Here is a 22,117-nt window from a genome sequence, read left to right as displayed (position 1 = left end):
GGACAGGGAGGGTGGGTGGGAAGGCGGGGGCGAAACAAATTGAAGGCGGTATCCCGACTGGACTGTTTGAAGCACCCAGTTGTCCGATGTTAAGCGGGACCACGCCGAAAAGAAATGGGAAAGGCGGTTGTAAAATATAGGGGAAGGATCCGGTAGGGAGAGTGATGGGCCGTCCTCGATCGTCCCATCAAAAGGCCTGCTTAGCCCCCTGCGGGGTCTTGGAAGCGGCCTGGCCCTGGTTGCGGCGGTTGCCGGACGGACGACGGCGATTTTGGGTCGGACGTCTGCTGGTGTAGGGGCGATAACGCTGTTGATAGCGGGAGGGCTGCGGCCGGAAGGGCCTGCGCTGCGTCGCCGGCGTGTGCATTCCGAGCGTGCGGATGGCAACACGCCCGTCCTTCAGGGTCTGGATCCGAGCATCCGTCTTTTCGGAAAATAGACCCTGGGTGTCAAAGGGGAGGTCCTGGAGTGTATATTGCACCTCCGGCGGCAGGGTGGAGGACTGCAGCCAGGAGATGCGCCTCATTGTCACGCCGGATGCCAAGGTCCGAGCCCCGGAGTCCGCGGCGTCGAGGGCGGCCGTAATAGATGACCGAGAGGACTTCTTCCCCTCGTCCAGCAAGGCGGAGAACTCCTGGCGTGATGTGGAAGGCAGGAGCTCCGAGAACTTCGCCAGGGACGTCAGAATGTCAAAGACGTACCTGGCGAGGAGGACCATGATGTTTGCGATCCTCAGCTGCAAACCCCCGGCGGAATAAATCTTACGGCCGAGCAAGTCCATGCGCTTGGCTTCCTTGGATTTAGGCGCAGCGGCAGGTTGGCCACGCCTCTCCCGGTCGTTAACAGATTGGACCACGAGGGAGTCCGGGGTTGGGTGAGAGTAAAGGTACTCATAGCCTGATGGTGGGGCTGAGTACTTCCGCTCAACCCCGCGTGCTGTGGGAGGAATAGAAGCGGGAGTCTGCCATAGCGTAGTAGCGTTCTTTTGAATGGTCCGGACGAAGGGCAACGCCACACGGACGGGCGCATCCGCACCCACCACGTTGGTGATTGGGTCCTCATCCTCCTGGACCTCCTCTACGGGAAGATTCATGGATGCCGCCACCCTGCGAAGCAGGTCTTGGAAGGCCCGGAGGTCAATGGGCGGGGGTTCGCTGGTCGCAGCCCCTGCCACCGCCTCGTCCGGCGAGGATGACGAAGATGCACCCTGCAGAACCGGCTCCGGCTCTACGTCCGGTGGGTGAGCCTCCTCCGAACCGTGAAGCGTGGGCGATTGGCGGACCGGATGAGCAGATGGCTCGTGCGGAGGAGAGGGAGGCGGCCGACTAATAGTCGCTTCAGGGACCCTGGTGCTGGTGGTCACATCCCTCCTGGGAAACGGGATACCTTGACCTTCATGCTGTCCCCACGGGACCCAGTAGCCCCACTGCTCATGTGGAAGTCCTTGTGGGGTAGGCCACCGGTGGGTAGTATCATCGGCACCGGAGGCTACGGAAGCCGTGCGGGATGGCCAAGGCGGTGCTGTAGTGCCGACGGACTGAACCGCTGACGGCGGGAGGCCATGCACCGACGGCACCGAGGGTCGATACGCCGAGCGCCGACGGGACGGTGACCGTGAGCGTGGACTCCGACGGTGCCGGGAGCTCGACCGGCGCCGGGAGCTCGACCGGGACCGGGATCCGCGGTGCCGGGAGTGACTCCGGGAGTCGCGGTGCCGAGACGACCTCTGACGGTACCGACGGTACGGTGACCTGGATCGGTGCCGGGAGTGCGACCGGTACCGAGATCGAGAACGGTACCGGGACTCAGACCGGCGTCGGGATGGTGCTCGGTGCCGCGAGGAGGAGCGGCGACGAGACTCCGAGCGGCGGGACGGGGACCTGCGCCGGGACCGGGACCGGGACCGGGACCGGGACCTCGACCGTCTTCCGCGCCGCTCGTCAACTGAGGGCGGTCTAGTCATCCTGGCTGGCTTGCCGAGAGAGACAACAGCCCGCACCGGCGGTGCCGGGGGCCGGAGGCTCGGAGCCTCTATGAGCCTGATGAGGTCTCTGGCAGAGGAGAATGTCTCCGGCGTTGAAGGCAGCCTTGGCTCCACCTCGGTCGGTGCCGGGGAGCGTGGCGGTGCCGGACTCGACGGCGCTTGCGGAGCCGGAGTCGAGGGCTCAGGGCCCGTTTTACGCACTGCCGCAGCCACTCTCGTAGTGGACTCTGTGCGTGCCTTCGCCACAGCCTTCGCCAGTCTCTGCTTGCGTGCAGGCGAGAGCGAGCGGTGCCGGGTCGTCTTCGGCGGCGGTTTAGGTACCGTGGCCACGGTGCCGGCGCCGGTCGGTGCCGCGGGTGCACTCTGCACCGAAGAAGCCCTTGGTGCCGGCGCTGACGGTGCCGGGGGCTGGAGGGACGCCTCCATAAGGAGCTGCTTGAGGCGACTGTCTCTGTCCTTACGCGTCCGCGGCTTAAAAGCCGAACAAATGGCACACTTATCTGTACGGTGTGCCTCGCCCAGGCAACGGAGGCAGGAGCCGTGAGGGTCACCCACTGGCATAGGCCTCTGGCACGTTGAACAGGGCTTAAAGCCCGGTGCCTTGGGCATGAGCCCACACCGGGGAGGGGGAGGGAGAAAATACTCCCCCTATCCTTATCTAAACTAACTAACTATTAAAACTAACTATACTAACAGTAAAACTATATACAAACCCAGTAGAGAGAGCTAGGGATGTGGAGGACTACTGAGCACTCCACAGTTCCGACTGCCGTCACGGGCGGGAAGAAGGAACTGAGGAGCGGACGGGCCGGCTGGGGTATATATTCAGCGCTATAGCGGCGCCACTCCAGGGGGCGCCCAGCCGGCCCGCCGGAGTTGCTAGGGTAAAAATCTTCCGAAGAGCCGTGCACGCGCGGCGCGCACACCTAACTGGAATGCATTGGAGCAATCACTCGAAGAAGAATACAATATTGTCTCTCTCTCACACACACACGGTCCCATCCCCCTGCACCACTGGGTCTCTCTTGGGGTATATGAGCCAGTCTCATGGACCTTGGCCTCATCTGATCCCAGCTCGTTCCTCTCCACCACCAGGGCGAGACCCTCCCCTGTAGCTCCTGCCATGCAGCCTGTGACCTCCCTGTTTCCCTCTTTCGCCTCAGTGGTCCACCTGGTTTCAAAGCTCAGCTGAAAACTCCACCTTACACCCTTGCCTCTAACATCTCTCATCCCAGCTAGTGTTCATTACAGGGGAGGGTGAGCTAGGGGATCAAGTGCTCGACTGAGACTCAGGAGACCTGGGCAAGTCCCTTCCCCTCTCTGGGCCTGTTTCCCCAGATGTAAAACTTACCTATAAATTTCTACTGGAGGCAAAGTCAGGGTCCCGTTATGATAGGTGCAGTATAGTCAGTGCCAGCCCCTGCCCCAAGGAACTTGCAATGTAAAATATACAATTGCCCGGCCTCACAGGACTGACGTGAATCTTCGTTCACTGAGGCACTTTCCAATCTTCCCACAGAAGACGCTGGAGCAGGCCAAGGTATTGTCCTTTTCTGTGGCCAAGCGTTTGGTGCAATACCATTCTATGGCACTGTATCAAGATGAGGGGGCTCCAGGCAGCAGGCGGGTGGGGAGAGCTCAGGCAGGGTAATGCCACCTGGGCTACTCCTCTACCTCCTTGGGCTCTCCTCCCACCGCACCCAATAGCCTCTCAGTGCTGTTCTGCTTGCTACCAAGAATGACGGCCCAGTGGCTCTGCCAGCGATCGTCTCTGGCCTTGGGTGAATCCCTTCATCTCTGCACCTCATTTCCCCTGTCTGACACACCTACCTCCCAAGGGCCCCGAGGATGCATTCGTGCTTGGAGCGTGCTCTGAGGAGGTCAAGGATTAAGCATTTGTGAAGATGCTGTTTCTTGTCTCCCAGTCAGGCCAGGCTGCTCCAGGAAGCTGATCTCCCAGCAGGCGCGCACTCCCTGGAATGTGCTTTCCCTGCTCCCAGCCGTTAAAGAAGCCCCTTGTTTATAAGCTGTGTTGCCGCCTTGTAAACACTGCGCGCTTGCAATGCTTTCGGCTCCTTCCAGCCGTTTGCCAGCAGAGCTCAAAGCCCTTCAAGAAAGAGCTACCCCTGGTACGTGGAAGGGGAGAGTGGGTAAAGCTCCACACCTGGGAAGGTGAGGCACTGCTGCCGGGTCGGGGGGAGACGTGGTACTGACCCAGCATGGAAATGGTAAAGGAAGCCCCCTGCTGTCTCCAGAAAACTTGATGTTTGTCTCTCAAGGATTTCATTAGCACAAGTCAAGATGTTTATATGGCAGCTATCTCCATAGTAACCCCATATCTTCACCCCAGCATTGCACCACCACTGCACCACCACAGGCCTAGCGCACCCTCCCACCCCATTTTCCCCCATTCCCTGCCACAACAGGCCCCCGATTTCCTTTCCCCCAGCACTGCATCACCCTCGTGACCCCCGCTCTCTTGCCAGCAGCATAATGCAGCTGCCCCTACTGATCAAATCGCATTGCAGCCCATAAAGCAGCTTGTTCCCTTAATAAGATTAAAGCTGCAGTCGGGCGATGGCCTTAGGAGCTAAAGATGAGCAGCTGCCCCCAGGCAGGAGAAACCCCCATGCAGTCTCAGAGCAGATACAGCCCTAGAGCACACAGTCACTCATACCTCCCAGCCCAAGGGGAGTAGTGACTCTGCCTTTTCTGAGACTTGCTACTGAAATCCTAAAGTGGTAACACTCAACCCTCCTGGTGCTGCTGCAGGGGGAGGAACAGCCAAAGGCTCCCTGGATGAGCAGCCAAGAAGTACGCAGAAAAATCGCACAGTTTGGCGGTGTGTCCACACGGCAGGCTCAGCCCCCTCTTCCGGCTCCTCTCGAAATGCTCACAAGTTCTGGCTGCACCTCCTGATCTAGGCACGCCCCAGCCACGGCCTTGCAATGTCGTGGGATCTTCTCAGCTGGCCAAGACATCCATCCAGCACGGCAGGAGGAGGAAGCTGGACAGGGGGTGCTCTGCAGCTGTGGGGCCTGTGTCTGCTCCCTCGTATCATGCCTCCAGGCTGAGGTCCTCTGGGTGGCATCCACCAAGCCCCTAGATGCCTTTGAGCAGCAGTGGGCACTGCCTGGGGTTCCCTGCTCAGTGTCCCCTTCTGGTTCCCTGAGTTTTAACCTTTGGACCTCACTCATTCCTGTTTTCTCCTTCGTTGTCCCCAGTACTCAACTGCAGCCTGGACTGGGCAGTTCCTCCCTCTTTAGCTGAGGGGCCGGGCCTTTCGTTTTGGACACACCTAGACCCACCTGTCCCAGTCCTGCAAATAGTACCGTAGGCTTGGTGTGTTACTGCCAGACATGCGCACTCAGAACCCACACATGCACTGAACCCACGCTGGTGGGCTCGGCAGCGGAGTATGGGGCAGAGAGCTTGTTGAGCTCTGCCCACATCCCTACCTGCCCATTTTGCAATGGGGAGGCAGCAAAAGCACAGGTAGCTGGGCTCCCGTTTACACAGTCCTCCAACACCTATCCCACAATTCCCTGTACCTGTATCTTCTACCTACTCACTTCCCACGTGCTCTCCATGCCCCAGAAGCTGCCTGAAATTTGGATCAGGCTTCCAAAACAACCTCGATGCTCAGACCTGTATTAATGTTTCACAACATCCCCAAAGTTTTGGGGTGAGGTGGTTACAGCTTAAACTCCACACCCCACACCCAGAAAAGTAGAACTGCCAGAACATACTGAGTTCTCTTAGAGGCAGTAACCCCAGAAATGTTTAAGGCCCTACTTATAAAAAGACCTACTCTTATGCACCTGGGAATAGGCCCATTGACTTATTTGCAAGATCATGGCCTTGAAAAGGCCTGTTAACCCTTCCAGGATTGGATTGTCTGTACGGCCCCTAGCACACCTGGGCACTGGTCATACTAGTAATTAGTAATAAAAGCTTAGGAACAATAATAAGGGTTCATCACAATTAGAACTTATTAAACATTTTTTAGATGTTTGAGAGCTGAGCAGAGCTGTATGAGAGCTAAGTATAATTACTGTGGGTGGATTGAGATCTTGCCTGGACATTTTGCAAGGCGTAACTATCAAGTTTCACCCCCTTCTTTTCATACTCTAAAGCCTTTATTGAGAGCAAGATTTCTCCCCAACCCCCTCCCTGTTCTCTCTCTCTCTCTCTCATTTCTTTCGATTTTGGTGCCTTAGGGTCACGCCAGCTCTGCACTAATCCACTGTACAGTTCAGACAGCAAGTCAGCCCTAAGAAAGAAAATAAGCCCTTTTAATACAGCACTCCTTGGTCATCATCAAGCTTTTGGAGAAACTGGAGGCAAAGGCAGGAAACATCTGACAGATGCCAGATCATCCAGGGGTTAGGGCACTAGCGTGGGCACAGAATAGCAAGCAGGGGAAGGGTCTGAAGTTCAGGACTGAGCTGCATTAGACTAGTGGGTGAGAGGAAAGATGGCCTAGTGATTTGGAAGTCCTCGGTTCAAGTCCCCGCCTTACAACCAACTCCTGGCGACCTTAGGCAAGTCACTTAGCCTCTGTGTGCCTCAGCTCCCACCGTGTACAATGGAAATAGCCCAGCCCTCCCTCACAGGCATGTTTCAAGGATAAATACAAGAAAGATACTCAGACATTAGGGTGAGAGGAACCAAGTACCTGAGTTAGAGTCCCAAGATCTGCAATAGGCAGAAGCCAAGTCACAGGTGCAGTTAATAAGCAATAAAATGGAGCAGCATCACTCTTTATAAATACTTTCACACCTGTGTAGTGAGTTCTACCTGTAGCTCTCAGCATTTTCCAGTTGGCTTCTATGCATGGGCATTAAACATCCATCTTTAAAATCTAGTGCCTGGCTGTTTTAAAGCTCTTTCCAAAGGTTGGTCAATATCATTATCCCCATTTTAAAATGGAGAAATGGCAGTACAGAGAGCTCAAGTCAATTACTGAGGAGTCAGTAACAAAACTAGAGAACAGAACCCAGGAGTCCAGACCACCGATCTGGCTCCCTCTCTGCTGAATTCTGTCTTCTCTAATCCATTAGCAACACAATGAGATAGGTTAGACACAAAAGGTAAGATTTAGCCAAAAAAGGGTGTAGTACAATTTTATTTACATAAAAAACTTAAATATTCACTTCCTTAGAAGTTGCAACCAAAACAGTACATACTAGGGAAGGGCTTGTTTTCATGATCCAATGTGGAGAAAGAGCAACAAGTAAATAGATAATCAAAGAATTAGACAGAAATAGGAGGTCAGCTAAGGGTAACAACAACGACAGATACACCAGCGTGGCGAGATTAAACTGAACGGTCAGGCTTTTCAAAGATAGAAAAGAGGGGACATGACCAAAATATATAAAATAGATGGTTTGGGGAGAGTAAATAGGACACCCTCCTATAGACTGTGGCTTTTTCTTCAATGTATAGTGCTGTGGAACTCATTGCTACTGGCAGCCACTTTGAGCCGATCAGAAATTTGCATGGATAACTGCCACAAACACAAGATAGGATACCCACTGAAGTGGTTCAGAGCTTCTCTCCTCCAGCTGAGAGTAGAGACAGCCTCCCTTCCATCCTCCCTCCCCTCCCCCATCCACCCCACAGTGGCACTGCTGCCTCCAGCTGTTGCTTCCACAGGGCTCAGAGCAGCAAAGGGACCTGGCATGAGAGCCTGCTGCCCCACACACCCCAATACCACAGGGGTGCAGACACACCCCCATATTAGAGGGCAAGAGGCCAAACATCCACATACTTTAACCTATTAACTCTTGAACAAACCTATCGGGGGTGGGGGAAGGGAGGTGTTCTGTTCCATGCAGTTCATCCCCCAGAGACAGCACCTTTGCTATTAAGGTTGCTGGATCAGGTCTTACCCAAACCCTTCACATAAGCGGGCCCCCTAGTTGTGAGCAAGAAGCCAAAAGGGGAGAGCCCAGGTTAATGCACATCAGCTGTATTTTTAATTGTATGCCTGTTAAAGCAGATCTAAAGCAGACCATGAACTCCCCAGTACCATGCTCCATCCATGAGCTGAGTTGCTGGCCCTGTCCCGCTGGAAGGGTCAAATGTTATTTTTTCAATCACCTAGAAGGTGCATCAGACACAAACCCTGCCCCCAACCTTATAACCTAGTAATCAGTGTGGCGTGGGCATGAAGGGGGCATTTGCTCTAGCTGCCTCTGAAGATTTACAAAGCCCAGCATTGAAATTAACAAGAGATGTTCCCCCTTGATCAGTACCAGCCCTGCTGGCTGGCTGAGACCTTATAGACCAAACCTCTGTACTCTGTTCTCTCAATGCCTTTGGTCTGGTAATAAAGATTTCCCTTTAAACCGTGCTTTAAATCTAAACATAACGAAGCCTGCACCAAATGAAAGCATTAAAGCACCCCATGCAGAGACACATTCCAGCTAAGCATCATTAACTGAGAGACAAAGTAATAACCTGATAGAAGACTTCCACAGGCTCCCTCAGACGTGAGCAGCAGCTGCTTTTTCTGGGCTTACACGCCTTGTGCGCCACTGTGAGATCTACCACCCCCTTAACTGATGCAGCCTACTACAGCCACATCCTTCCCAGGCTCCCTCCAAAGCTTCCTTAACCTGCTTTCAAACAGAAAAACTGCGATGGTGGGGGATTATCCAGTCCTTTGCTTGCAAAGCATGCTGCTCAGATGACAGTGGCTGCTGATGCTGCAGGCATGATTGGTTAGATCTGTGTGGAGGGCATGGCTCAGCAACAAGCAAGAAACAAGCCAATGCACCTTACCGTGGCACCAACTTCCCCAGCTGGCAACTATCTATTAGCCATCACACCTTCAGCAACAGCACCCATAAAACAAGCAGCCAGGATATGAGAGAATTTTAGGATTAAGAAGGCTCCTAGCAAAGCCATAGGAAACGTACCCCCCATTCTCTTTGCTCTTGCTTAGAATTTCAGTCCTGAACAAAATCTCAGCTCAAAACTTCATCAAAACATCTAAGCTCCACCTGATTTCACACAACTGCAGATGCTACACAATTCTGACACAAAACCTGAACCTGAGTTACAGGAGCATAAAGCATACCTGAGTGACTACTTGCCACTGAAAAGCAGCCACTGCCAGGGTGGAATAGGGCAGCTGTTTTAACAATTTGGAGCAGGAAGTGACCAATACTGTCCAAAACAAAGGGGGAATTGAGGTAGACTGAATGAACACCCAAATTCAAGCTTGGCCAGTATAATGGAGCTAAAACCTTTAACCCTTTGATGCGAAGACGGGATCACCGGCCACAGTGACACAGCTGTAGTCCTATATCCTTTTGCTAGGCTACAACTAAAAAGCCCTACAGGAACAATAGGCAACGGCACACTACATTAAAAGTGTCAAGGTGATGCCAGCCTTTTACTTTGCCTAAGGATAATCCCAAGTCACCATGGGAGACAGCTCACTGCTGCTATCGCCATGTTTTCTTTGAGCATGAAAAGCTCATAGGATGTTAGTGGCTCAGTTCGGGCCACTAGCTGCCCCACTGAAGCCACTAAAGGATTTCTGAAGCTATCACATAGCTCTTATTAGAAGGCATATTGTTTTGGCTCCAGGAGATTGGAGTAAATATTACTAAGCAGGAGCTGATGTCTGTCCTTTTAAAATAAAGGAATTACCTGTATATCAGCAGTAGAGAGCTGCAGAGCAGGTACCTCCTCCCTCCGTCAGCATGGTGCTGTACATCCTGCTCACTAACTCTTGTCAAGTTAGAGACACTCCTGAGAATGTTACCATACTACCTGGAAAGCTCAATCTCTCTTTTTTGCATGTTTGGCAAACAGTGATTCTCCCCCTGAAACCCAAAAAGTGAATAAGGCATTTTGTTCCCTTGATGGTGCCTCAGTACATTCTGGAAACGAAGGTGAAGATTTATTAGTGACCTGCTGAACAGAGAAAGCAGAGTACAGATCCCAGGAAAGGGGATGGCTCAGGGACTTAGTAATAGAACATGAAGACTTCACCTGTGGGTTTCTACTCACCTTGTTCCAAAGTACCAGGTTGGTAGGGATCAGGTTCTCAAAAACTAACTGTTGCTCAGTAGCCTGCAGAATTGTGCTAAGTCTAGTTTTAAGTAAACAGGTACCATTATAAAAGCCACTGAAAGTCTTGAGTAATTAATTCCATTGTTAGCAGTCTCAGCCAAGGTGAAAGAGTGAGTCCAAGTGACTTTTACCATCTGTACATGAGGTCTTCTCCAAAGTTCAAACAAACTGGCACAGCCAGCCGAGGGGAATCTTCTTTGACTAGCCTTTCTGGTCCTGTTCTCTGTGGATATACAGTGTAGGGCTACCTGCCATCTCTCTCTCTCGTACTGGGCTCATTAGAAAGGTAACATTGTTTCAAATCATCCACAGACATGGATTTTCTGCATGCTTTTTCCTTGGAACAAAGCAGGTGACAGGCCAGTGAAATTGGAGGTGCAGTTTTGAATTCAAATATATCCAGTGATCCCTAGTAACCCAGAAACCTGCTAAAAAGCATTTAAAGAGCAATGACACCCTGGGAGGATTTCAATGAAGCAGAAAATCTCTGCCGAGACTAGACAGTGTGGCTTGAAACTCCACTAACAGCAAGCATTGATTTTACTGTATTTAAACCTTATTTCTTTATCCTTTTAGAAGGAAGTACAGTAAAACAGCTTTCCAAGCATTTTTCTTTCTTCTATAACATTTGAGGTACCTCCCCATTTCACACAGGCGCACTGACAAGTTTGCCACTCCCACTGAGTTTTCACTGGGAAGGGAACATAACCTGCTATGTATATTTCCATTAGAGGGACAGTCAAATGCATGTCTTTTCCAAGATGTTAGTTAGAAGTAGTTTCAGACCCTTCGCAAATTTGAGATTTTACAATTACACACTTTTAGGAAGTTTCTGTCAATCTTACTGTGACTTAGACCCGCAAGAGGAAACTGACTATACACATTGTCAAATATATGAAGTAAATCAACTGAAAAAGAGAAATATTTTCCCTTCTAATATCTTAAGAGTTTTGTCCTAAGTGTTATCGGAAGACAACAAAATTCAGGCAGATTTAATATTTCTCTTCATGGTGTCTCTATGAATCATACCATTAATTCAAACATGTGCCTACTTCTCAGTACTCTCAAGATAAAGGCCAGTTATGGGTCTATCCATGCTAAGGCTTTGCTGAGCTATAAAATACTACTCCTCTTTGGAGTTTTTGTTTTTTTTAAAAAAGCATACACTCTTGGTTGGATTTTAAAACTGATTGGGTGGCGGGGGGGGGGGTGCAGGGTTTATAAAATTCTGTGAAGACATCATATTCTAAGAAGGGCTTAAAAAGGGTTTCATCGAAGAAATCTTTCCATGTTGAAGGCTTCTGACTAGCTGGTGAGAGCCTTCAGGATGGGAATCTGCTCAACTCATCTGGCTTTGCAGCTCATCTTTATGAGAAGCCTCCCTGCTGATCCCTGTCATTTAACTGTGGCTGCTCCTCATTTAACTTTAGGTACTCTCTCAGTGGCATAAGGGCTGCTCTAACACAGTAGTTCTCAACCTTTCCAGACTACTGTACCCCTTTCAGGAGGCTGATTTGTCTTGAGTACCCCCAAGTTTCACCTCACTTAAAAACTACTTGCTTACAAAGTCAGACAAAAATAGAAAAGTGTCACAGCAGACTAGTACAGAAAAATTGCTTACTCTGATTTTTACCATATAATTATAAAATAAATTGATTGGAATATAAATATTGTACTATACACTGAAATGAAAGTACATAGAGCCATATAAACAAGTCATTGTCTGTATGAAACTTTAGTTTGTATTGACTTGGCTAGTGCATTTCATGTAACCTGTCATAACACTAAGCAAATAGCTAGAGGGGGGTATGTGCATCCCTGGGGTGAGAATCACTGCTCTAAAATGCTGAATCACAAGCAGCTCCAATAAAGGTTAAGTTACAAACAAGTACGCAGGAGGTGACTGACAATGGCAAGGTACAGCAGAGGTCTCAGTCTAATAGAATGAGACAGCTACTCAAAAGGATTGGGAGCAAGAGTCCTAACACGACTGAAAACTCTGTGGATGAGGAGAGACAGACGCAGAGTGACTGGGTGCTCTGAAACATTTATTACTACCAGTTTAGTAGAGGCGCTGTGGTTTCCCCATGGTGCTCTTGATGTACAACATGCACATTCTGACAGTTCTTCAGCAAGAACACCAGGAAGTCGATGGCCAGGTGAAAGTTGTAGACTAGCTCATCTTTAGTCATTTTTACATGGCCAACAGCCACTGCCAGACAAAGCACCTGGGGCAGGGAGAAGGACAATGTCATCATTCAGCTCCACTGATACAGACTTTATAGTACAGTCAGTTTAAAGACAACCATACAATAGCTTAAGTAGATTCAGTCATCAAAATATGTACATAATTAGATTAAAGGGCTGGTTTAAATCTTTGGAATCCATCTGTAGGCTGCAATTGAGTCTTCCCATAAATCTTTTTTTAAAAGATAAAATGTTATACTACAGGGTTTACAATTCCCCAATTACAACAATTCCTCCACAGCCTGGAAATGCTTTATGGAATTCCAAAGTTTCCAGAGTTTGATACTTGAAGACTCCATTAAATGCACCATTTGTGAAATTTAGATCTGAACAGCTTTACATTCGACCAAGCTCAACCTAATTTTTTCAGTTCCTTTATCAAAAAACCAGACATAACTTTGCCACTGGCTTCCACATGCTGTAACGAAACATGTATGCTAAAAAACTGGGTGCAATCTTTGCTGATGATTAAACTAGTCAGCTAATTATACAGTACTTTTTATTAGAAGATCTCAAAGTACTTTAAAAAAGGTTGTAAGTATGATTATTCTTGTTTTGTAGATCAGAAACTTGAGGCAGAAGTTAAGTGACTTGCTCTACACCACAAGATCAATGACAGACCAGGGAAGAGAACTGAAATTTATCAATACTCAGTCCAATACACTCTCCTCCCTACACTATGCAATAAAATTTTTAAAGATAAATCTCTCCTCCCCAACCAACAGGTTCCACAAAATCACCAATCCATGCTGCACAGAATATTTGTTTTACAATAATCTGTTTTGTTTATATTTTTCATATTAGAAAAATCATTAGGATCATATTATTTCTGCTTTTTTGCATCTCAGCCACCAAGCTTTGCTTTTCCTTCTGTAAACACTACACCCTGGGTACCAAATTTGCTCAAATCTATGATATATAGCCAGATTACAGACTGAAGAAAAGTTTAAAATGGAAATAATAAATCAATACTGCAGTGCCAGGAATTCAGTAGCTCAAGCTGTTTAGTGAAAGATTGATATGTTCAAAGACTACCACTTTTGCTCTTGGTTCATTCAAGTTGTTTTTAAATCAAGTGGCCAATTAAGCTTGATGGGAAATACTCAGTCAAGCAATATTTGCTGAGTCAGGTTTTGACCATCATGCTGCCAGACATGAAGATTAAGCATTTGAATTAGGGCTGTGTTCATTTAAAACTCTGGTTCCATCCTCTATATTAACTTTCTTGAAAGTTAAACTTTTAAAGCAAATATAAGAAAGCACTACTTGAAACTCACTGTTTCACCTGTAAGACTGTGAAGTTCATTTGCACAGTATTAAGCATAAAGCTTCAGCTACTACATACATCAGTCTATATAATACAAACCTATTATCCTAATTCCTGGCTAACTGAAGCTTGACCACTTGATCCTCCCTAACTGCAGGAGCCAATCATGCCAGGTGCTGCGCATGTCCTTAATTCCCACTGACTTCAGTGAGCATCAAGAGCCCTCAGCATTTTCCAAGTTCAGGCCCCTTAACTTGCATCTGTAGTTTAAAACAAATTTAAATTCCCTCCATCCTCAGGTTAGCATCTGAATGCTTTGTGTTCCCTAAACACACAAACTGAGATTGACAGGATATTTTCCACTAGCAGCCTCCTTAACAACACTGGAGGAAAACTGCAGTCCAGCCCTGACAGTGCAAATCCATGTATAATGGCAGGCAGCCAATAACTTCATTACAGTCCTGACTCCCATCACATGCTGTGTAACTGACTTCTGGGGTTTTGCATTTATTGTTTACCTTTTTCATTTGAAATCTGATGATAGACTGGACTTCATTGACCTTGGCCACCATGTTTTCATTGTGAGCAAAGAGGGAGGGGAACTTGGCAGCTTTGTTCAGACCCTGACCCAAGATGAGAGGAATCTGTTTGATCAGGGACTCTGAAGCCAGAAAGCCACTGTACTTCTTAGCTATGGAGAAAAAAAAAAGAGATTAATGCATAGAACATTGCAGTTCTGCCCACATCTATTTTAATAGATGGGGGGGGGAGGGATAGCTCAGTGGTTTGAGCATTGGCCTACTAAACCCAGGGTTGTGAGTTCAATCCTTGAGGGGGCCACTTAGAGATCTGGGGCAAAATCAGTACTTGGCCCTGCTAGTGAAGGCAGGGGGCTAGACTCGATGACCCTTTGGGGTCCCTTCCAGTTCTAGGAGATGGGTCTATCTCCATTATTAAAAAAAAAAAATCCTACTCTGTCAATGAGACTCAGCTGTGGAGGGCCTGAAGGTGGGGATTTAGTCTCAGTAGGGCCTTGCCTTCTCCGCTGAGGCTGCTGACCAGGCGGCCTGAGTTGCTGCCAGTTGTGGTGCTTGTGTGAGGTGAATACCAGGCTGCTGGGAGTTGGGCTGAGCTCCACCAAACTCATGTCATGCTGGGAGCTGGGCTCAGAAAGCTGGATCCTGGCTCCCTTTGCTGATTGGTGCCTTTCCTCAGCTTGCTGACTATTTATTGAGTGAATACCCAGTCCCCGCAGGCAGCAGGTGGCATTTCATCCACTTCCTCAGTCTGTGTATTGCCCTATATTTGTCCTGGTTGGCTCATGCCTTCCTCTATGTGCGTCATTGGCACATGCTAGCGGGACTCCATAGCTATCATTTTAGAGTGACATTCGCCCGAGGCCTTGGCACTACTTAAGTCCTCAAAACAGGCATTAAGGGCAGGACTTTCCGACACATTTGCACACTGGGGATTGGGCACTGCTGAAATCTGACCCTTACTTAGGTGTCTGAATGAGCTCATTGGAAAACCATGTCCCAGCTGCAGGTGCTGAGTCCGTGACTATCTGTCCTTGCATTCATTTGCCGATCTAGCCCCATGCGGGCCCTCTGCCCTGGGGTGCATTTCACCTTTCATGGGAAAACCAGGATTTGGGCAGAATAAAACCTTAAAGTCAAACTTTTCCTCTCCTGCCCCGCTGCAAGATGGCAAGTAAAGGGTTAAAACCTGAGCACCACCTTCCTTTGGGGGGCACTAATTGGGATGCTGGCTTAGCCCATCAGGGAGGAGGGGAATGTCTTGTAACTAGGGCTGATTTCATCTGAGTCGTTCCCAAACAATTTCCCCAAGGAACAAAGCCTCTATTCTGAGGCCTGGATGGAACAGATGGATTGTGAAGGACCCAATCTAGTGACCTCTGATATGAAAAGGAATCTTTCCACAGACTTCAGTGGGAGTTGGGGCAGACCCTGAGCACTTAGACTAGATTTTCAAGCCTGTCCACTAATTCAGGGTGGCTCAGTTCCTCAGGCCACAGTAAGTAGGCCTGATTTGCAGAGATGCTGAGCATTCACGGCCCCCCTTGGTTTCTGCTGCACTTATGCTTCATGCTTCTGAAAATCAGGCACCAGGGTGTCCCAAACCTGGAGGTGCCCCAAGTCGGTGGCCACTTTAGAAAACATTGACCTTTGGACTCCCCGTGCCAGAGTTTCCCCCTCTGCAAACGGGGACTAGTGATATTGATCTGACCTCCTGCTGATTGTGAAGTTGTGAGGTTTAGTGCGTTCATGGTTTGCAAAGGGTTATGAGTGCCTCTGTGTTGTCTCTTGGTGATTTGTGTTATGGTGCATTGTGAGTTTGCTAACCAGATGGAAGAGAAAGCTGGGCTCCAGCTGCAAAAGCTGGTTGCAGATTTTGATCAGCCTAATCTTTTGCCGGGGGGGGAGGGGGCATACGTTTTGATCTTAAGTCTTTTCCAGCCCATTATAAAGAGAGGGGCCATTTATGAGAGTGAGATGCCAACTGCCAGACGTTGAGGATTTGGAGGCGGGGGCAGTGACTCAGGCTGACCTCTATGTAAGACATCACAATGATGATTGCTGCTAGTGCCTGTGAGCCCCGTCACGGATCAGGACCTGTCCCATTAGGAACATGGCACGTTAGAAATAAGGCATGCATTTGTTAAAATGCGGGTGATTAACCCTTGGCACAAACGGCCAAGGGATGGGGTGGATTTTCCATCTCTTGATGTTGTCCAATCAGACCTAGGTGCCTTCTGGAAGACATGCTTTAGCCAAACACAAGTTGGGCTCAGTACAAGAGTAACTGCAATTCTCTGGGCAGTGATTCCCAACTAGGGATCTGCAGCCCCCTGGGTAGCCGTGAGCAGGTTATAAGGGGATCTGCCCCAGGCAGAGGGACTCGGGGGAGGGAGCGCTACCTCCACCCCTTTACTCACCTCAGCGGGCCACCCGGCCTGTGGGTCAGCACCAGCAACGAGTTTCACACCTAGGAAATCTCCACCAAGCATTCTCAAGACTACAGTACCCAGACGAGGAAATAAGGAAACAGATCAGCAGAGCCAGACGTGTACCCAAAAGCCTCCTCCTGCATGACAAACCCAAGAAAGAAACCAACAGGACTCCACTGGCCATCACATACAGTCCCCAGCTAAAACCCCTCCAACACATCATCAGGGATCTACAACCCATCCTGGACAATGATCCCACACTTTCACAGGCCTTGGGTGGCAGGCCAGTCCTCGCCCACAGACAACCTGCCAACCTGAAGCATATTCTCACCAGCAACTGCACACTGCACCATAGTAACTCTCGCTCAGGAACCAATCCATGCAACAAACCTCGATGCCAACTCTGCCCACATATCTACACCAGCAACACCATCACAGGACCTAACCAGATCAGCCACACCATCACCGGTTCATTCACCTGCACGTCCACCAATGTAATATACGCCATCATATGCCAGCAATGCCCCTCTGCTATGTACATCGGCCAAACTGGACAGTCTCTAAGGAAAAGGATAAATGGACACAAATCAGACATTGGGAATGGCAATATACAAAAACCTGTAGGAGAACACTTCAACCTCCCTGGCCACACAATAGCAGATCTTAAGGTGGCCATCCTGCAGCAAAAAAACTTTAGAACCAGACTTCAAAGAGAAACTGCTGAGCTCCAGTTCATCTGCAAATTTGACACCATCAGCTCAGGATTAAACAAAGACTGTGAATGGCTTGCCAACTACAGAACCAGTTTCTCCTCCCTTGGTTTTCACACCTCAGCTGCTAGAACAGGGCCTCATCCTCCCTGATTGATCTAACCTCGTTATCTCTAGCTTGCTTCTTGCTTGCTTATATATACCTGCCCCTGGAAATTTCCACTACTTGCATCCGAAGAAGTGGGTATTCACCCACGAAAGCTCATGCTGCAAAATGTCGGTTAGTCTATAAGGTGCCACAGGATTCTTTGCTGCTTTTACAGAACCAGACTAACACGGCTACCCCTCTGATACTTGACACCGAGTAAGTAAAACAAAAATAATATGCCAGTTTTTTATTTTTGTACCTCTGTGGCACAGGTGGGCTGGGGAGTTTTTAGAGCATGTTGTGGGGGCCTCAGAAAGAAAAAAGTTGAGAACTCCCAGCCACCTTCTCTTCTGCACAATTCCTCAAGCTAGTGGTGCCCCCTGGTGGACATCAAGTTATTTTTTACAACCCAAAGTTTGTAAACAACAGTCACGTGGCCAGGAACCAGACTGAGCTCTGACCTCAGTCTCCTCTTCCTGTCAGAAGGGAAGAGATCAAATACAACAAAGGCAAAGGGCGTAAGCATCTGCAGAGGCCAGAAGCAAGGTGGAATCTGAGTTCCAAGCATAATTATCACACGCACAATTGTACTAACTCCCTTGATGTTGTACAACAAAACTTTGTCCACAGCTTTGGAGTAGGCTGGCTTTATATCTGGCTGACTCAACAGTAGTCAGTGCCAAAAAAGGAATAAACTCGTCAAGGTATCTACCCTTCTTTGGGTTAAGCAAGGAAACCCTTTTATGTAGAAAGGATTATAAGGTTGTCAGGGCTCCTTGTAGTGCAGTAGACAAGGCCTCAGCCCCTCCCCAAATGCTCTGTCTGCACTGGGTCACCATGGACTGAAGCATCTGCAAGCTGCCTCTCTCTTTGCCTCAGTGAGAAATGGTTACATTGACAGAGATAAAGTCAGGATAACAGTGGCCTTAAGAAACCTGTTACTTATTGTGGCTTGTATTGCAGCTGGAAAACATGTTTATTTGCACTCCATTTGGTTCTGCTTCACTTGTAGTCTGTGCCCTAGCGCAACACTGCAATTGCTAAAACTACTGGGGGTTTAAATCCCAATCAAACTGGGCTGAAAGTTCAACAATATTAAGATATTGCAACCTAAATTTTGGTCCTAACTTGGTCTCTTAAAAACCATCCTGATAACACCTGAAAAAATAATTAATAACTGGTTGCTCTTGTTAGGCCTGAATAAAGATGTAGCACAAAAACCAGTTATGTCAATCTGACTGAAGTCAGCATGTTTCATAAAGCCCTGGAAAAAAGTGAGATACGAAAGGGAGGTGCATTCCTCAAGTTACCAGCTGCGTTAACTCCTGTCTTCCAGTGTCTGGTGCTTGGCAACTATGCTGATAAGAAAGTTGCTGGGGCATCACAACTTGCTTACATTATAAAGAAAGACAGATGTGCTTTGTTATTAGGGTTTGTTACTAACCAAAGGGGGGTGGGATATGGGTTGTGTGAAGTGAATAATTTATGACGTAATAAAACTGTCTATATAAGCTAATACTAAGCTGTAAAGAGGGGGCTGGTTCTTTTCGGATACGAGCTGTTCTTTACTGATACGTGCACTTGTCAATAAAGAACTTTTGATCGGACCTTGCTGGTGTTGCCTGTCTCACTGCGGTCAGACAACGAACTTCGCTGTTGGGTTCGAGTCCCCGACATCTTTGGCGACTCCGCCGGGACTTTGTCTGACTCTCCGGCGGGGGATCAGACTCTGAGGCAACGCAGCGCGCATCCTCTGATTTAGAGGAGCCTTGCCTGGTAGTCTGATCTCTGCGTCGGCGATAAGGCGAGTTCTGTGAACCAGCTGAAGCTCGTAGAAATCCAGCAACATCCACCTACCCGTTGAGTAGGGTCAAGGTTGCCTGGGTTAGAGTCCCAGAGCAGATTGTCGGGGTTCGAGTCCCTGACAACTTAGGTCTGGGTTAGAGTCCCAGTCCAGGTTTGCACAGGATCCAAGTAGTCTGGGTTAGAGTCCCAGCCTGGGTTTGAGTCCCAGTCCAGGTGTTCGAGTCCCCTGGAGAGGTAAGTGAGCGCTCGACGCGGGAGGTGGGGGTTAGAGTCCCTTTACCTTGACGCGGGGAAGAGGGGTTAGAGTCCCCTTACAAAATGGAACAAGTTGGCAGTAAGTGTCTGGGGGACGCCCCATTGTCTCTAATACTTAAAGATTGAAAGAAGATTTCTGGAACCAGGTAGCTTTTGGAGCTGTATGTTTAAAGCTGTATGGAGAGCTCTTGTAAAAATTCCCCAGCATATGCCCCAGAGCCACACTGGGAGGAAGACTGTCCGTGGGGACGTCTGTCTCTCTTGGGCTCACGCCATCTGAATTTATTGACTGTGCAGCAAGAGGTAATAGGAAATAATGGCCTTGGTGTGTGCATGTGTGTGTGTGTGTGTGTGTGTGTGGAAAATGGGGGAGAGACACTCTAAATATTCCACCTCACCCCCTAAGGGTACCCCAGCATGTTACATGTACGTACATTATGGTCTTAAAACCTGCAGGTATTTAAAGAATTGGAATCTTTACACGCGTGAAAACCTATCTAAACAATGCCCATTAGAAGGTACCTTCAATCTAGATAAGATCATATATCTCAAAGGAGCTTTTAATCACCAAAGTAAAGCCTCTGACACAGTGTGAGCAATTTGTCTAGGAACGGGTTAATTTGAAATTCAGCTTGCCTTGGTGAAACTGGAGAAGCCACGGTCTGGAATCTGAACTGAACTCTCTAAAAGAGACACTGCAGGAGATTCCAGGGTGTAAAAAACAGCTCTCCCAAGAGCAGAAGCATGTTGGAAATTCTGGACAAGCTGTATACAGGATAATCTCCCGTCTGCCTATTCCCCTTCTCTGAACGTTATACAGACGTGGCCAGTTTGGACATGTGTGAGTATTAAAGTGGCTTAAGGGTTAAAGTATTCATGTTCTTCCTGAGTAATGTGGGAGCGTTCCCAACACTCTTCATTGTTGTTTTATTATTTTTAATTAAGCTTTAAAATTTGATTATATGGTGTGTTCCCCCAACGTCCTGCAGTAGATAAATTGGTAACAAATTTGTCACAGTTTGGTGAGCAATTGAGAATAGGGGAGCCCTATAGAATTTACACCATCTATCTGTTTTACCTTTGTTTTGTGTTTCTTTTGTTTGGTACTTTTGGTGTTATATGTTGAGGATTGCATGATTAAAGGTGAGCCTACTCTCAGCTGCAGTAAGTCTGAGAACTGGAGAGGGGTTTAGCATTTTTCTCTCCACCCTGGTTGACCGGAAGGGTGGCAGGTGGATCTGCCCCCAGTCGTAGCAGGACTGGGCAATAGAGTAGTTGGAGAAAAGGGCCGAGATGTGTACTTGATAACTAGAATTGAGCAATTAAGGGCATAGATCATGAACCAGGCGGCAACTCAAACCTGCGCCAGGGCAAGTTGCAGGCCTTGAGACAGGATTTCCAGTTAGAAAAGGAAGCCCTGGCTAAGCAAGTACCAGTCCTTCAGGGACTTGTTAAAATTTAACCATTTGTGCTCAGCATATGTCGTAACAGCAGTGTGTTTGCTACAAGAGGAAATTGAATAGTTCAACGCCAGTGGGCCATGTGTTTTGCCCAGGTGGCAAGTCTCACAGGGGAGGACTCGAGTAGTTTTGTGAGTAGAAATGTTTTAGGGAAAGGACCAGAAGGGTGGGGGCTACTTAAAAAGCCCACCCTCCTAGCTAACTGGTAGTGCAATACGTTGGTACCCATGGAAAGAAACGGTTCAAGAAGAAAAAAAAAAGAAAAAAAGGATCGGGCCCAGGCGGCCAGGCAACAGACAGAGAGCTTGGAGAACAGGTTGGAAACTTTTAGGGTGTAGTGAAAAAAAAACAAGAACGGAGTAAGTAAGTATACACATAGGGGTTCAAATACTCAGAAGAATATTTGGCATGGTGATCTGAGTTGGTAAGTGGCTGTTGAAAGAACAAGCAAGTGATTTAAGGCACAGTGAAAAGTTAACTCTATAGTTGCTGGAGGGAACAGCAGTTGAACTTTGTAAACGTACTAAAGTAAAAAGTTCTTGGTGTCTTTGAAATGTTTGTAAATAAATTCAGGCAAAGAAATTATTAGATTGCAATCATTTGGCTATGAACAATTTTGTTAAATTAGCTGAAGAATGTATCCACTGCTATGTAATTAAAATTGTATTAGGCTCTAAGAGCACTGTGAGTGATGATGTTTTCTTTCAGTGTTTACAAGCAGGAGTTACAAGTAAAAAGTGAGCCAGCAAGCATCTGTATTAATGCAAATTATCTAACTAATAAGATAGGAGCCACTAAAACAGGGGCTGCCTATAAAACACATACAAGACAATATGGGGTAATTCCCTTGTTTTGCCTAAAATCAACAAGAGTATTTGTATATTTTTAGTAATGATTGCCTGCCCAGAAGAGGTAGACTTCTGTTTTTGTCTTTCAGAGAATCAGAGACAACTGATGCCGGCTGAACAGCATTCAACGTACCATGATTTGCTGGCACAGTAAAAATTGTGTTTTGTGTTCTATGTTCTGTCTTGTGGTGTTTGTCCTGTGGCCAAAATTGATGTGTTTAATATTTTTATGGGATGGTCTGATTTAAAATCAAGCAGCAGTGTTGGATTAAAATGCAGATATTTGTTTTGTTCAACTTAGAATACAAAGTGTTTGGATGCATCAGAAAAATG

General features: G+C 48.1%; 1 protein-coding gene across 1 annotated transcript in view; it reads right to left on the bottom strand.

Annotated features, from left to right (window-relative positions):
- LOC123369242 (60S ribosomal protein L10a-like) overlaps positions 1-14,736 on the bottom strand; it is a 32,149-nt gene extending 17,413 nt beyond the window's left edge. The window contains exons 1-3 of the mRNA XM_045014597.1: positions 14,649-14,736; positions 14,108-14,280; positions 12,134-12,303 (exon numbers count right to left, since the gene is read on the bottom strand). Of these exons, the coding sequence (XP_044870532.1) occupies positions 12,134-12,303; positions 14,108-14,280; positions 14,649-14,736 (431 nt within the window). The remainder of the gene's footprint in view (positions 1-12,133; positions 12,304-14,107; positions 14,281-14,648) is intronic.
- Positions 14,737-22,117: the final 7,381 nt, after the last annotated feature.

This window comes from Mauremys mutica, chromosome 4 (genome assembly GCF_020497125.1).
Source record: "Mauremys mutica isolate MM-2020 ecotype Southern chromosome 4, ASM2049712v1, whole genome shotgun sequence".
NCBI classification, from domain to species: Eukaryota; Metazoa; Chordata; order Testudines; family Geoemydidae; genus Mauremys; species Mauremys mutica.
The sequence above is the reverse complement of the archived record's forward strand: the minus strand, read 5'-3'. Positions and strand labels throughout refer to the sequence as shown.